Genomic DNA, 16,962 nt, shown 5'->3' with positions numbered 1-16,962 from the left:
GAGGGAAGACTGTAAAAATGTCTGACAGCTGAATGGAACAGGCATGGCATCACTCTGACGTTAGCAAAAGAGATGGTCAACAGTGCAGTTGTGTGCGTTGGGGTAGCCAAGGAGTCTAGATATGCCAGTGTAGTAGAGCGTGATACAGACAGCCTATACAACTGTTTACTCAGACTTAGGCAGGTTCATTAACTTGAGAATTTAATTCGGGGGCTGACCACTGTGTGGGAATATCTGCTTAAAGAAGATAAAAGAATGCAGAGGATGACATTAGTCATTCTGTAGCACCGCCGTCCTCAGAGTTTATAGTTTAAACTCAGGAAACATATTCCCTTTGTCATTTATCACTGTGGTGTGGCTATGACAAATAATCTAAGTGACAGCAGGCACAGATAGCGATTGCAGTTAACCAGACCTGCATTAAACAACAAAGATAAGTGCAATCATTTGAGGCTCAACTTGACATTTATTCCATGATATTTGTCTCAAATATTTTTGGAAATAAATGATTTAAAATATTTCCTTTTTCGAGTTGGCAGAAGAAGGGATGGTATGATTTCATGTCCTTAGTTCATATCTCATTAGAAATGTCAAAGCAAAGTTCTTATTATTCTTTAAAAAATCACATTTTTTCTTGTTTTGTTTGCTTGCTTTTGATTTGTTTTGATCCTCAAATATCATAGAGTACAAATCTTACATAGACACCATGGATGTGTGCTGTTGTCAAGGCTCTGGGTCTCTGACTTCTGGGTAAGTTCTACTCGTGGTTAGTAGGATGGCCACCAACCTCCTCCAATTCAGTGGCACAGGAACTGACCATTGCGAATAACCTTGTCATAAAGGGCTCTGTGGAACTGGATTTCCCAGGAATTTTTAAATTGTTATTTTTCATTTTATTATCATTTTATTTTCTGAATCAATTATGTTTTAATCCACAAGCTGGTCGACTTATGTATGAGCTAAGCCAATGCCACTGGCTTCTCCTGTCGGTGGGTGAAGGTGAGGGGGGTGGCTATCATCATCTCTCCTGCATCCTTCACATACAAGAGGGTTCTGTTCTGTTGACAGGGAAGAAAAGGAATAGTTTTTGTCAAAACAAGTGACGGGGAGGCAGGGAAAGAGAAGGAGGAAGAGGAGGGAACGAGGAAGGAAAGGGAAGGGAACATAAACAGACACTTTCTATAATGAGTTAATTTGCCAGTTGTGTTTTTCTGTCTATGGAAGGAAGAGAAAAGTCAAAGGCAAAGTAAATTATTGCCTGAATAGACCTGAAGAATGAAGAAAATGTCTTTCTTCAATGTATGAAGAATGAATGTTGTCTGGCCTTTGAGTAAAATTATGAATATTATAGGCTTCTCACTAACGTAAGATCTAACTTTAAACCCTTGTGAGAAATGTTCCACATACAAAGGTAGACTCTGCTAGTTCTTGTGCCTTGCAAATGTACCCAGCAAACAAGGACTCTAGTGGATCTGTGGCTATGAGCTGTAGAATTAAACAAGACCATAGAAGCCACCTAGTCAACATTGTGGGTGGGTGCTGACTGCCTCCGTGCCAGTGTTTGTAGAGTGATGTGTTGAAACACTCTTTGGACACTTTGAATGAAACTTTATTTCCCATCTATTAGTTTTATTCAGTAATGGGATACCATTGAGCAGAAACCTCCAAAGTTGTTAATTTAGCTTATTTTCTTCACCCCCTCCCTCTCTCTATTGATGTGAACAACAGATTCCTATCCATGATATATTAAACAATACTACCTCCATTGAACAAGTGACCTATGTTCAAGGCTTTGTGGAAATTTCCAGGCAGGGTATTGTTAGAGGAAGGAGAGGGGAGGATGCTATGGGCATCATTCCAGGTCCAGGCCCCTCTCTCCAGCTCAGAGCCTCAAAGGGAGGCTTCAGGAATGGCTGTCTGAGCTAGCTGATGCCTGGGGTGACATCCAGTGTGGCTTCTCCCTCAGGCCTGGCAGAAAGAGTCTTCATTGAGGTTATAGACAAAAGAATATGGCTTTGCCTTATTCTCTGGAAGGTAGGAACAGACAGAGGAGTCCAGGGAATTGGCTTCTGCCATGTTAGGAAATACACACAGACTTGAAGCAGGGTGGGCTAGTGAAGCACAGATCCCATATTTCTTGGACTGTTATTTGTTACTTAGGGGGACAGAGGCTCTTTAAAGTGCATAAGAATTCTCATTGCCCTGTTACATGTGGTTTTTACACAAATAGATTACAAATGCAGACCCCTAGACATATCCTTGTTTTGGTTTAACCTGCTCTGTCTTTTATTCCTGAATTGTATATATTCAATACATTTTTGGTCATTGAATATTATTAATTTGCTGTGTTGAGATTTTTCTATCCTTCTTATATTCACTGAAATATTTGTTCAAATTATATTCACAAGAACACCTGTGAATAAGTGCTTATGGAGTAGAGCAAATCCATTTACTTTAAAAAATAACTTTATTATCGCAAATGCTCAAAATTTTGAGTAATCACCACCAATCGTGTGTGGGTGAGAAGACTACAGGCATTCCCAACTGTTTGAATAGAACACTTCTACGATCCCAAATTAGTTTCAGAATTTGAAAACTCTCAAGTCAAAAGGTGTTTTAAGGGATGAAGGGGTTTTGTGTCTGTGTTTTTAGACCATTTTCTTTACTTAGGAGGTGTTTTGAATTGCTTGACAGAAAATATAAGATGTGGTTACATAAAACTTCAGAAAATCATTATCCAGATATATCCAAAAAATAGAACGTTCAAATGGCATCCTCATCCTGATCCTGACATGTTCTGATTGATAACAAGTGACACTTGGCAATACAGCCAGAGTGACAGTTAACTGGACACCACTTAACTCAAACAGAGATAGTTCACCTGTCACCAAAGGGCTAGCACTGTTTCAGTGTGCTCATTTACAAGTACTGTATGGTGGGATTTTAAACAGACATTTTAATTATTGGTTATTTATTTACATTTGAAATGTTCCACTTTCCAGTTTCCCCTCCACAAATCCCCATCCCTCTCCCCCTGCCTCTATGAGATGCTCCTCCAGCACCCCCCCCTCATTCCTGCCTCATTGCTGTAGCACCCCCATATGCTGGGGCATTAAGCCTCCACAGGACCAAGGCCTCTCCTCCCATTGATGCCAGATAAAGACATCCTCTGCTACATATGCAGCTGGAGCCACTGGTCCCTTCATGTGTATTTGGTGGGTAGTTTAGTCCCTGGAAGCTTGAGGGTCTGGTTGGTTGATATTATTCTTCCTATGGTATTGCAAACCCCTTCAGCTCCTTCAGTCCTTCCCCTAACTCTTTCAATGGGGTCCCTGGGCTCAGTCCAATGTTTGGCTGTGTACATCTGCATCCGTATTAGTCAAGCTCTGGCAAAACCTCTCAGAAGACAGCCTTACCAGGCTCCTGTCAGCAAGCACTTCCGGAAATCAGCAATTGTGTGTGGGTTTGGTATCTGCAGGTAGGATGGATCCCTAGGTGGGGCAGTCTCTGCTCCATTTTTTTTTTTTTTTGTCTCTGCATTTCCTTTAGATAGGAACAATTCTGGGTTAAAATTTTTGAGATGGTTGGGTGACCCCATCCCTCAACTGGGGGCTGTGCCTATCTTTAAACAGGTGTATTAGGAAGATTATTGATGTTTAGAAGAACCAGCAAAAGATGACTACAAAAATTGATTGAGAATTTTGCATCAGCAATAATTACATCTGCTTCCTCTTGTTCACCTTCATTGGAAAAGGGAGGCCCTAGACATGGATCAAAAGGAACTTGTGCATGTTACCCTAGTCCTTGCTACAGTCTTCAGTCCAGATGAACTGCATGTCCCAGATGAAGTACTCTATTCCCACACACAGATCTCCGAAAGTCGCCATCCAAATTTTATGTTGCTGTTGGATTTACCTTGAAATCCAAATATGATTTAAACTTTTCACAACTCATCATTGGCTACATTTGTATATTTTACTTTTACATAATAAGTATTTTACTGTCCATATGAAAATAGGTTATGGAGTTATTTTTATACATGAAATAACCATATCACCATAGAGAATGCATTTGTATTTATACATAAAGTAATCATCTTATTGTAGATAATTAGTGAAAAAATAAAGAACAAAATAGATGATTAAATCATGTTTTTGAAAAAAATTTCAGAGATATGTTTTGGTACATAGTTTTTAAAAAGTGGATCATTGATGCTTAAACTCAAAATATATTGTCTTATATTTTCAAGTATTATTTCTGAAATCACTTATGGGTATTCATTATCAGCCCTTCAGATCATACATAGCCTTTTGTTTCCTAATTATGGGTATAATAGTTTTAATTTATCCTTACCAGTTTACAGTATGTTCTCCATTCATTTGTTTTATAAGTGAATAATAATAGTCAATATTAATGAGAAGGTATACATGAATATAAAGGAAATTAAAGTACCATCTAAAATCTATTGACTGTTAATATCTGTCAGGTGCTACCATAGGGACTCACATAGATCACTCATTTAGTCTTCATAACTTTACAAGATCAATATTGTCTGAGATTGAAACATGCTGAGAAAAACTGGTTTATGAAATGTGCAGGGTTTGCAAAGTGGCAGAGTCAGCCTGTAGGCCTTGGTGCTGGTTTGTGGCACTTAAGGTCATGTGTGTGCTCTAGCACCAAGATACACTCCTAGCCCTAAGTCTAACTCTGAGTCATGGTGTTATGTAGAATGCCTGCTATAAATCAAAAGAGGCTTGACATATTGCTTCTCACTGTGTCCAAAGGAAAAATGTTCTCAGCCTCTGGAGAGATAACTGTGTTTTTGTTGTTGTCATTCAAAAAGGACTATCTTCATACATGAGAAATAGGATTACTTCAAACTTTTCTTCATGTGAATTTTTTTCTGCACATCATAAGAAAAAAATAAATTCATAAATGAATTTTTAAAATAGAAAGGGGGAGATATCAGGGCAATTTCATGTTGTTTTCTGTGCTGAAGAAAAAGACCTTTATGCTATTTTCCAAACTAAACGGACACACCAGTCAGATTATCTCGCCATTTGCTATTGTAGGAATAGACTTCCTATCTGTTGAGATTCCTCAGGAAGTATATCATGACCCTTTGTAGTTGTGATGTACCTTTGCAATGTGTCTGCGGTGCTTCCCAGAAACTGTCCTGTATCTTCCCAGCTCTTGTATTTTCCCTGTAGTTTTTCCCATTTCCTAGGAGGCTTTCTGACTTCTTTATTCAGTCCATTCAACTCTGTGAAGCTTCCTCCTCTTACCTCCCACCAGTGAACACACATCTGGAGGGCTGAAAAGTTTCTTTGTGAAGATCCTTAACATCTAATATAAGCCTGTTGACGTTGCCAGCACCCCCACCCCACTCTTTCTCTTAGGATAACTCTTCTCCTGCATTGTTCTCAAACTGTGCTTCCTAGTTCCCTGAGAATCCACAAATGTCATGCCAGAAGACCCATGGGTACCTCCGGTAATTTCACCTTTTGGATGCTTATCATGAAATGCTATAGGCTGTTACGATCCAATGCGTCCACTTACACTTGCGCTTCAGTTTTACAACAGAGCAATGGAAGAGAAAAGCTTGGCTTTCTAAGAATGGCTTAAAGTACTGAGGGTCCACAACTGTCTGAGTTCCCAAGTTCTTCCGATTGAAGAACTGGATTGCTCTAGTTTGGAGGTTGGCGGCTGCATGGATAGTCCCACAACTCAGCCTGACTTTCCCACTGTGGTGCACGCTAGGAATTGCATAAAACAAAAGGTCCCTGTTCTGTTAGTTGGTGGTCACTGCGGTGAGTAAAGAGCAAATTGAAATCTATTGTCACTGGTTGGTGCGAATCTTCTGGAGAACAGGTTAGTGCCTTTATCAGTTTCCTTGAAGTGTTGATGGCCCACCAAATCTACCCATTATCAAGAATTTAGTTTGTGGAAATAAGAGCACTTCACAGATTTATAGATGAGGAGAGCAAGGAGTTAGATGGAGAGATTATTGGAATGAACTCAACCCGACACTTCCCAGTAAAGATGGAAACCAGATTTGGAGTTTAACCATATGAGAGTAGTAATAAATCATGGCGCTGCATACGATGTTACATTTGGCACTAAAAGGATATTTTCCTACTATTTCTTTTCCGTTAAAGGTCATAGAGTAATATTATGTGTTTTGTCCTGTTTAAGAGTTAAATGGGGACTATTTTAGGCCTTGTTGATGATCTTACCCTTTGAATTGCAATTCTCTAAACTCTGCTTTTGTGACATGAAAATAGCCATAAATTCAGAAATGATCGTGGCTGCATTCCAATAGAACTTTATTTGTGATCACTGAACTTTCACTTTTGCAGTTTTTAAAAACATAGAAATAAAATCTTAAACATTTTCCTCTAATATTATCCTTGGTAATGCCACATACAATTTCAGTGTATTTTGGCCATATCTCCTCCCACTCCTCCATATCCTACCTTCATGTGTTCATTTTTCATTATTTCCCGCCTAAGTCTTCCCAGTGCTGATGAGATGTAGAAGTGTTCGCTCAGATTCTGGGCCCTAGTATAACACTGTTGCAAGGTGAAGAATACCTGTATGTTAATTTTACAATCAGAAGAAACAGTTATGGTTGCTATACACCTGAAGGTAGTTTTAAAAGGTTAAGGCCCTAAATTCATTCAAGAGAGACAGTCGAGGGTCTGGGAAGATTCACAACTCTGGTGTCTTGACCAATGGGGGAAAAACTGTTTGGACAAGCGCACCATGGGTGGAATAAGGAGAGATGTGTGACTACAGGGAAGAGACGTCTAGGATGAGTTAGGGATAATTATCTGTAAAGGAGAGGATTCCTGAATAGAAGTAAAATCATGTCCTGAGGCTTGATTTGCTGGGCTATGACTGAATTTTATCTGCAGCAGGAGCATGAGGACAAACAAAGGAAGAAACTGAGGCATGAGGTAGAAGCAGGGAAGGAAAGGCTTTGTAGGAAGCAGGCTATGTGACTGACTAGGTCTTGGAATAGAAGGGAACTGGAGAACAGGAGGAGAGAAATGAAGGCTGTCTCTTACAAGCGCCTCTTCTGGGTAGTCCAGTTAAACATGGCAATGGCGGTGTGAGGAGATTCAGACATTTTGAATTTGAGGAAGTTGTTGAATCAAGTTTTGGTAAAGATTTTCAGAGGAACTTAGAGATCAGGAAAAATATAAAATTTATAGAACTTGTAGGCATAAGAGCAGAAATCTTCACTTGGAAACAGGAGGGAATAATGAACCTCCTCATCAAATATGATTTGCATTTATCAATTATTAATTATCTACTAGACTTTCCTGGATCACATAAGGTTTCAGGAATCTGGGCTTAAAATGTGGTCCTTTCTTTTCACACTGACTCATATATGTCGTTTTCATGGTCTTAGGCCTTGGAAGATCGTGTGTGGGGACTCTTACAGGAAGCAGACAGGACGGCTGAAGCAAACAAGGAGCAAAGTGAGGTATACGATGCCATGGCCCAGACTCTGGGCGAAGCATGGGCCACCCTGGTCTCCATGCTTGAAAGAAGAAGGGAGCTCCTCGGACTGACATCTGAGTTTTTTCAAAGCGCCTTGGAGGTACGTGTTTCAGAAAGCATTTGCTACTCCGTAGCAATGCAGACAATCAGCACGCTCAGAAATGTTTGACAAGCTAAAACAAATGTCACACACGTTTAAGATGGCAGGATAAAGGATATGTAGACAATACATTTTGTAATGTATATATAGCATAATATAATATATACACACATATATGCATTGTATATGTTGCATAAAATATATACATATATGTATTGTATAATATATAAAGTATAAATAAAATTAATACTTTTTTTTCAGAGCTGAGGACCGAACCCAGGGCCTTGAGCTTGCTAGGCAAGCGCTCTACCACTGAGCTAAATCCCCAACCCCAAAATTAATACTTTAAATATAGATTATCAGTCATATAGTTAGTTAAGTAAATGCAGAACTCTTACACATGTCACTTTGATATAATTCCTTCTTTAGAAGAGAGCAATATAATATAGTTTAGAATCCAAATGCTATTACCATACAATTATTGGGGAATGGCAGTGTGGAGGATTTTTATTGGCTAAAAGTCAGAGGATTAAAAAAAATTTCACAATATTCCATAGAATGTTTGGCTTGTAAATATCTCATCTTAGAGTATTTTCCTGAGGAATATAGGCGCTGTTCTAAAAGTTTAAACCCATTAAAATACAAGGAAAGGAAGAAAAAGGTCCTGAACTTCAGATTGTTTCTGGCTCTAGTTGGCCGCATGAACCTGGGGGAAACAGAGCTTAAAAATGAGGCAGATTCAATCTCATGCAATAACCAACCTTACTCAGAGCGTCTGACAAGTTACACACCGCAGGTTAAGAGGCATCACTTAAGCAAAGCGTCCAATCACAAGGACAAGCTGCACTGCGAAAACATGGTTTTCAGAGGCACACGAACGACAACAGCTGAAGTAAATTCTGCTACACTGGGTAGGAGCAGGAAAACACATTCCAAGAGCAATTCTGTGCTTTGAAGAGACCAAGGTCAGAAGACTCTTGTCTTGTTTTCTCACAAGCACTTAGAATTCTCCACACACACAACTTCATTCCTGCATTATGTTCCAACATAGATGAATGGCCACTGAACCCTTCTGTAATTTTTCTTATTTTTTTTTACATTTTTTTCTTCGTGGAGGTTATTAATTTTAAAATGTGAGATTCCCCCTATTTTTTCAGAAGATATATATTTTGTGCCAGACAATTACTGGAAACTTCACATTTTTAACTCCTCTGTCAGTGGTGGCAACATCTTGTTGTGCGACTGCTACTTGGTTAAGATAAAACACTAACTTTGCAAATCAAGATGTTCTTAGAAGGGAAAGTCAGGCGTTAAATCCAGAATTACAAAGGTAAAGAGATTAGTCACAGAGCCTCAAATTTGAGGTGGACAAGATGCTCCACGAACTGATTTAGAAGAGGAACAAAACCCGCACTGTAGCTCTTAGGACACACGCCACAGCGCCATGCTGAAGCGCTACTCGTTTTATAGACCGTCTTCGGGGAAAATTCAATATATGGTCTCCTTTCTTGAAAGAAGAAATAAGCCAGCTGAAATATGCTCACAGAAGCCAAATTACAGCTCTAGCGGAGTCATTCCATCTTTGTGGGAGGGGAGTAAATGTCACCGTCTTTGAAACTCAGCACTCTTGAGATCGGCAAATCGTCTTTTCCTAATGTCGGGCTCAGTATTTGTTTCTCGGTGTGGTTTAGAGTTAATGATAGCTAATTTTCTCCGTGATGTAGAAATAACTTCCAGATACTGCAAGGAGTAGAAGGAGACACTAAATCGAACCAGATCAACTGGGCACTGTTATCCGTCCACTCAAGTGAGCTTTCATTGGGTCTAGGGAAATAATGAAATATGTCGGTATTATCGAGCTTCCCATTCCGCAAACCGCTCAGACTGAGTGGAGGGCGGAGTCCTTCATAATCTGCGGGCGGCTTCTCTATGGCAAAGCAGTTTTCACCAATGATCAAGAAGGATGAGGAAATTAATTTTAGTTCTTGTTGAAGTCCCCATTACCATTCCTACTCTGGACAAGCATCAGAAAGAGACAGGGAAAAATAACCCACAAGATAAGAGTTAATAGGAGGTCGAGGAATTTCAGACCATTGTTTTTGTTTCGGTTTTACCAATTTTGAGTAAAGAATCTGAAATAGAAATATAAACTACACCATGGCTGTAAGTCTTCTGTACTGTTCTTCTGGAAAACAGCAGATAACCTACAGGGGTTCTTCTTTTGAAGATTCTCTTGGAATAATATCTTTAAAAAACCGGATGAATGAGAGACGGAGAGCTTGTGTGCGTGTGATCCCCTGTAAGTTTAATCACACCAGAGTTCTTTAGAGTTGGAAGAGAAGTTAGGGTGAGCTGCGGTGGCTATTATAGGATAGGATAGCATCTGACTCACGAGCTTAACTGTCAGATGGGCGTCTTCTCAAACACTGCTGTGTCTGGGAACAATGCACCTGAGTGACAGTGGCCAGTGGCCTGACATACAAGACGGCAGAGGCCTTGGGTGCTTTTCAAAGTGACGTGCCCAGCAGCGCCTCTCCTCATTCCATACCACTTAGAACTGCATTTTCTGAAGCTGCTATAGTACTCAAAGTGTGATACATCCTCTTAGTCAACTTGTCTCATAAAATATCAAATACCACCAAATTCAAAGACGGTACTTTAAAGAAAGCAAAACAGGAAGTCTAGTGCAGTGGGCGGCTTCTTTGTCTTTCTCATGGATACTTTGCCTTGATTGTTTTGTTCTAAACCATATCCAAAGGTGGACATTTTACCAGGCTCTTTATGAATTATAATAACTTCTACTGAACCTTGGTGTAAAAACATATGGCCTGTATGTAAATACGTGTCCCAGCATGGGGACATTGCAATAGAATAATTACCTCTACTTTGCCCCACCTAAAATTTATGTTTAAGATTATCTCCCTGAGTTATCTCAAATTTACTTAAGAAAAATGTTTTTGAAAATGAAGTTGATCGTATTGGTCAGCGTGTGTGTGTTATACACTGTCCTTGACGTGGAGAAAGTCTCCAGTTTTCATTCGTGATTTAGTCACACAAATAAGGCACAAATACCATGGACACAACTTCAAGTAGAGTTGCCAGTTACAGCTTCAAAGATTAAAGCTCGCCTCTTCTCTCATCCCCTGCAGCATTCCTTCTTATGAAATGAATTCATTTTATTTTAAAGTTTATTATGTACTTTTATATTAAATTTCATTTTAAATCGATTTGTTTTCGTCCTCCATCTCTTCTCCCTTTACACGTGTGTCTGTGTGTGTGCACGCGTGTTTTCTTCACGAACATTAGACTGCTATTCAGAAACATCTATAGTTTATATCTAAGCTTAAACACACAGAGGGGGGGGGAAATCACAATATTTAAGTAGATTTTTCTCTGAGCAAAGTTAGATTTACTTTGATTTTATAGAGTATTTGTTAGCCAACCTTTTGTCGATTTTTGTCAGTAAGTTTTCTGGCTATTCTTTGAGAACTATCTTAGAATATTGATAGTTACTGAAGTTATGGCTATAGGGAAGATATAATCTCTATATAATCTTTCCTATATAATATCTTTATAAGGTAATTCGGGGTGAAAATGTACTAGATATTTGAAGATTGTTTATTGGGGTATATGATGTGTTTCTAGTTACAAAGGGGAAATGGAGGAGAAACTGTGGCATTTCGTATGATTAGAAAATGTAAATACTTTCACAATAATCTAGATTAGAAAATACTAACATGTGCCCCCCCTCTCATATTGAGTCATCTAGGTCATTGGTATATGAGATCCATAAGTATAATAAAGCATTCTGCTAGCTTTTTAAAAATCATTTTCATGTCTTTCCCTGTGCTCTTTCCATAGTTTGCTATAAAAATAGACCAAGCTGAAGATTTTCTGCAGAATCCTCACGAGTTTGAGAGTGCCGAAGCCTTACAGTCACTTCTTCTGCTTCATGACCGACACGCCAAAGGCAAGAAATACGGGTTCCCCCTTCGTCTCAGCTCTTGCAGATTTCCAAAAATGTTAATATATGATTCTTATGAATGGCGGTATTTGGGGTTTTCCTACTGTCATACTTTTGTTTGTTCCAAGAAAGGGTGAACAGAGCTTTGCTTTTGGCCACCTTCTGAAAGGAAGCACTAGTTGTAGGTGACTGCAGGGGAGGTAGAGAGGGCCCGGGGAAAGTTCCTGGGCCTGCTAGAGCTTCATCCACAAGGACAGAGGCTGCTGTGTCCCTCTATCCCCAGCATCTCTCAAGGTGCACAGGATCCTTAAGCTCTACTCACTGGCTGAATTCGGTAACCGTTCCTTCTAAGGGTAGATAAATGCAGACCAACCTTTAAACATCAGCCTAAAAAGTTCCTCTTTTCATCATTTCAGTGAAAAAGAATGTGGATGGAAAGTCCGATAAAACACTAGGCAGAGTGCTTTGGACTCTCAGAGTGTCTAGAAGTATAACTGAGTTGTCAAAGCACAGTTTACATTCCAGGTCTTCACCACAAGACTCGGGCTCCGTGGAGAGGAGGTGTCACCTATGAAAATAATGTAGATAAATGGTTTGGAGAAGGCTCCTTTTCTTTTTAAAAAAATGTATCATAATCTGTTAATGGGCCTAAGTAAAATGCCTTCGTAGATTTATCACAAATTTTTATTTCATTGTTAGTGTTTGTTCCATTTTATTTTGACTTTTACAAAGACTCCATGTAGTCGATATTTGTCACTTTTAACTTGATTTGATCCCCAAAAGTTTGGCCATGCTGGAAAAGGAACAAAGCAATAAAGTGATTTTTTTAAAGACACAGTGCACTCTCCTCTGTCTCTGTCTCTGTCTCTCTCTCCCTCTCTCTCTCATTCTCTCTGTCTCTCTCTGTCTCTCTCTCCCTCTCTCTCTCATTCTCTCTGTCTCTCTCTGTCTCTCTCTCCCTCTCTCTCTCATTCTCTCTGTCTCTCTCTGTCTGTCTCTCTCTTGTTCTTTCGTTCTCTGTCTCTCTGTCTCTTTCTGTCATCTGTCTGTCTCTCTCTTGCGTGTGAGTGTGCATCCACGCACACACACACATACACACACATACACACAAACACACACACACATACGTGCATACTGCATATTGCTCTCCAACTCTCTATAAAATAGTTCTTCATTATTAATTGCTTGCTACAAATTTCCCATAATAAAGTGATTAATAACTCTGTCTTTCCAGTGTAAATTTTTATGGCAGCCTACCAAATGCCTAGATGTGTTTCTCTGGTGATTTCTCTGTCACACCTGTCACTGAGAGATATAAACAGTAACAGTAGACTCAGCACTAAAGCATCAGCTGGCTGTTTTGACAAGGCAGCAGTTATCTCCCTGGGTCCCCTGAGGCTAAGCTGAATCACTTAACATTCCTGGTAGGAGGCTGGAGAGACTCAGGTCCAGTGACCAAGATGGGTTCTGTGGCCTCAACTCAATCTCACCCAGCCAGTGTGATTCTCACACAACTTCACTCACTGGAAGCGAAGTAACTTTACCCCATGGAAGTGGGGACTTTCCCATAAATATGTGGTGTTGAAGAGGAGACTGTTTAATATTCCTTTTTCTGCACTTGCTGGTATCTTCAGATTTCATGGGGTCTGTGCCACAAAGAAGCCAGCTGACACAGATGCACCCTGTTTTTATTTGGAAGCCTGAGGCTCTGCTGTCCTGACAATGGACCCGTGTCTCACTTCTCAGTGTAACCTTTGAGAGTCTACTGAGCATCATCTAGGGTTGACAAGATGGATGAAATGCTAGCTGAACACAGGAAGCATACTTTGTCTTTGGTGGCATGAATCTTGGCATAGTTTTAAGCCTCTCTGTGTGATACTGAAAGATTGTAGGGGGCAGTGATCAAAAGGACTGGATCCTAATGAATAATGCCCAGTGGTGGCTTCAAGAGCTTTGTTTTTATAAGATGGGATTTAGACTAATCAGCCCGTTCAGTGGGATGTGATTAAGATGATATAATTTGAAGTGCACATTAATGCATAAAATTTCTGATTGCTAGGCAAGGGCTTTGTACCTATCATCATCATTAAATTTATGGGAATAAAGTGTGAGTTAGCAGTTCTAGCAAATTTGTGAGTTGCTGAGCAATTGAGTTGTATAAAGTATAAGTATTGATAGCAAAATATAACTGAGAGCTATGATGAAACTTATCTCCAACTTCCCTTTTCTTCATTTAGCTTCACTTGTGTGATCACTGTGTCCCATTGTGTCAGAACAAGATGACTGGGTTGAGGTTTCTGCCTTTCAGAATGTTCCAGAATGTTCCATCAGGGTACAATGCTTTAGATAGCTGAAGACTAACATGGCCTCACCCATCTTCTCTCCTTTTGAGCTAACATTGTCTTGTTAGACTTTTTCGAGAGAACAGTTTGCTGATTACTTTCCCATCTTCTGTTTTGAATTCAATGATATAGAAGAATGTTTCTGAGCAGTTCTTGATGAGGAACCCAGGGTCCTGCCATTATACTGTACTAGAATCAGTAACAAGGGCAGTTATTAGCTGAATATTACAGCCAAGACAAGAGCTATGAAAGAAAGTAATGTTGTGCTATGGAAGTGGTTAATAGGAGTATTTGGTTGAGTTTATTCTTTGAGGAACTGACAACTGACAGGCCTGAATATGCATAGAATAGTGGTGTGAGGAAGAGAGTTAAGGTAAATGACATTCTTGACAGAGGAAATAGGCGAGAATATAGAGGCAGGGGGAAGCATAAATGTGTGAAGAATTTACAGAGGTAAGATGGAGCCTTTTGGAAAGGAAACTAGAAATTAGGTTGTGCCAGATGTGATAATCTACTTTAAAGGAGCTAGCCCTCCATCTTAAAGCAATAAAGCTGTAGGTGAGAGAGGACGACAGGAAAAAGTTGGAGGTTGGCATCGCAAAGGGAAGAGAGAAATGGGGGACGGAGATAGAAATAGGTAGAAGAAGATGGAGTAGGAGAGAAAAGAGAGACATCTCCTGGGACAAATGCCTCTTATCTTAGATGGGGCACTAATCACAGACTAAAGGAAACACTCATACATTTAGCTTGGTGAAATGATAAGTCTATTGGGGTAACTTACGGGAGCATGGCTGACTCAGAACCAGGGAAGCCACCTCACCAGGGTCATGACTTGTAAAAGCTACATGCCTAACAGCTTTCTGCTGAATTTGCAGACAGATTTACTGAAAGGACTCTTGCCCAATAAATATTTACAGTTCATGTAAACATTCCACCCCCAGGAATGTTGTAGATCTTATGACTTTAGAGCACTTGGGTCTTGTAAGTTTAGTGAAGTTCCTGTGCCTCATAAGTACTATAGTTTCCTGAGTCTCAGGAGCCTTCCTCCTCCCTTGAGGAAGGATTGGGAAAAATAGCACTAATCACAAAGCATATTTGAAAGGATCTCTGTGGCTAAGTGTGAAAAATGGATGAGTGGGTTAGGGTGGGGGATGCAGTCAAGAGAGGGTTGCACAAGTCCAGGCAGCAGGTGACACATTGGATCATGAGATGGAGAGAAGTGACATAAAGAAAGTGAGATGGGTGTGTAAAATAGAAAAATCATAGATGGCCAGATAAGGGAAAGCATGTGTCAGAGAATTCCTACTCCTGGCTTGTAAAAAAGTGGACATACTCTAAGCTGTTTCTTCCACCGATGCTGGTGTATAGATCTTCAAAGCACTGCTCTCAATCCTACCTACCTCTCAGTACCCTCTCCTCCAGGGGATCCTTCAGTTCTTAGGATTTAAATCCCCATTCTACAGTATACAGTACAATCACTATAGAAGTTGTTAACTGGTGATCCATTTGACAGACACATGTGTTTGATCACATGGGATTAAAAAAGACAAAAAAATTGTAAAGCATTTAAAATATTTAGACATTTACTTTCTTTTCAATGTATCTTCTCATTAGCATGCTATTTACACATAGTGAGGCACACAGAAACAACTGCACAGGTGTTCACTACTGTATTTTTTTTCTTTCCGACTTTCTTCTAGAACTCTTAGAACGATCTCTAGTCCTTTTAAACAAAAGCCAACAACTCACTGACTTCATAGAAAAATTCAAGTGTGATGGATCTCCTGTGAATTCTGAGCTCATCCAGGGAGCTCAGAGCAGTTGTCTGAAGATCGACAGCCTCCTTGAACTTCTGCAAGACAGGAGAAGGCAGCTGGACAAGCACTTGCAGCAACAGAGGCAGGAGTTGTCTCGGGTTCTGCAGTTATGTCTGTGGGACCAACAAGAAAGCCAGGTAAACATAACTGGACGTGGGGTGAAATCTCGGTCTTGGCCAGTTAGTTATTCTATGGCCTGGTGATGATCTGAACTGGTATCGCAATTGCCATGGTAGCATGTGTTAGCGGCTAGCCTAAGAGCATTTTCTCCTATGTACTGTGAAGCCTTCCCAAGTAAGTATGCATATGAAAATGAAGAGTCCCATCTCCCTTTCCTTATTGTGTTAACACCGCAAATGGAGGAATGTCTAGGTGAACATTTGAAAATAAGTGTTCTATCACTGAGCTTGTAATCTCCCCTCTAGATCATTACTTTGGGGCTTTCCATTTTTTTTTTTTGGTTCTTTTTTTCGGAGCTGGGGACTGAACCCAGGGCCTTGTGCTTCCTAGGTAGGCGCTCTACCACTGAGCTAAATCCCCAGCCCCCCATTTTTTTTAATTCTGAAGTATGAATTATGATTTCCTGGGAGTCAGAAAGATGCACCGAATTGTGCTCAGTTGCTGCTGGTGCCATTGAAACCAATCTGTAAGTGCAAAATAGAGTGAGCTTTCCTGGAAGACGGGTCCCATCCCAGTGGGAAAAGGCAGAGCTTTGCTCGGTGTCTGGATGTTTGTGGTTATAGGAGTTTAGAACTCCGTGGGTTTGCAGACTCAAGAGAGCTCATTATTCAGACTGTAGATATACCGTAATCATTTCAAAGTTATAGTGGCCAAAGGCCCTGATCTAATGGCTGGTGTGTTTACTGCAACATTTCTGTTTGCTCCAATCCCATGCTCACAGATGTATAGATTCAGTGGCAGCAATCATATGGAGGCTGCCCTCCTGGTCAGGATGCATAGGAGAGGGTTCTTTCTATGTTTTCTACTTTTATAATGCAAACTAGAAGACAGACATACAGCTAGAAGGATATGTGTGACCAGGAGAATTTGGTTCTTATGACAGGCTATAAGTGAGATTTAACATGTAACATTTATATTTTTCTTATGGAGGAGCTGCTATTTGCTGTTCTCTAAGTGTATCTGTAAAGATACACACAACAAAAGTCAGGGTCACTTTACCTCTTAGTCTTTGATATTTGGTGGTGGGTAACTCTCACTCTGGAGGAGAGT

The 16,962-nt window shown here is 40.1% G+C and overlaps 1 protein-coding gene across 3 annotated transcripts in view; it reads left to right on the top strand.

Annotated features, from left to right (window-relative positions):
* Ccdc141 (coiled-coil domain containing 141) overlaps positions 1–16,962 on the top strand; it is a 160,229-nt gene that overhangs the window by 33,113 nt on the left and 110,154 nt on the right. For all 3 annotated transcript variants that reach the window (XM_087651716.1, NM_001430394.1, XM_087651717.1), the window contains 3 exon segments: positions 7,418–7,609; positions 11,471–11,579; positions 15,616–15,869. In XM_087651716.1, coding sequence (XP_087507842.1) covers positions 7,418–7,609; positions 11,471–11,579; positions 15,616–15,869 — 555 coding nt within the window.

The sequence above is a fragment of the Rattus norvegicus genome, chromosome 3 (genome assembly GCF_021556685.1).
Source record: "Rattus norvegicus strain SHRSP/BbbUtx chromosome 3, alternate assembly SHRSP_T2T, whole genome shotgun sequence".
Classification (NCBI taxonomy): Eukaryota; Metazoa; Chordata; class Mammalia; order Rodentia; family Muridae; genus Rattus; species Rattus norvegicus.
This window is presented reverse-complemented; position numbering and strand designations above follow the sequence as displayed.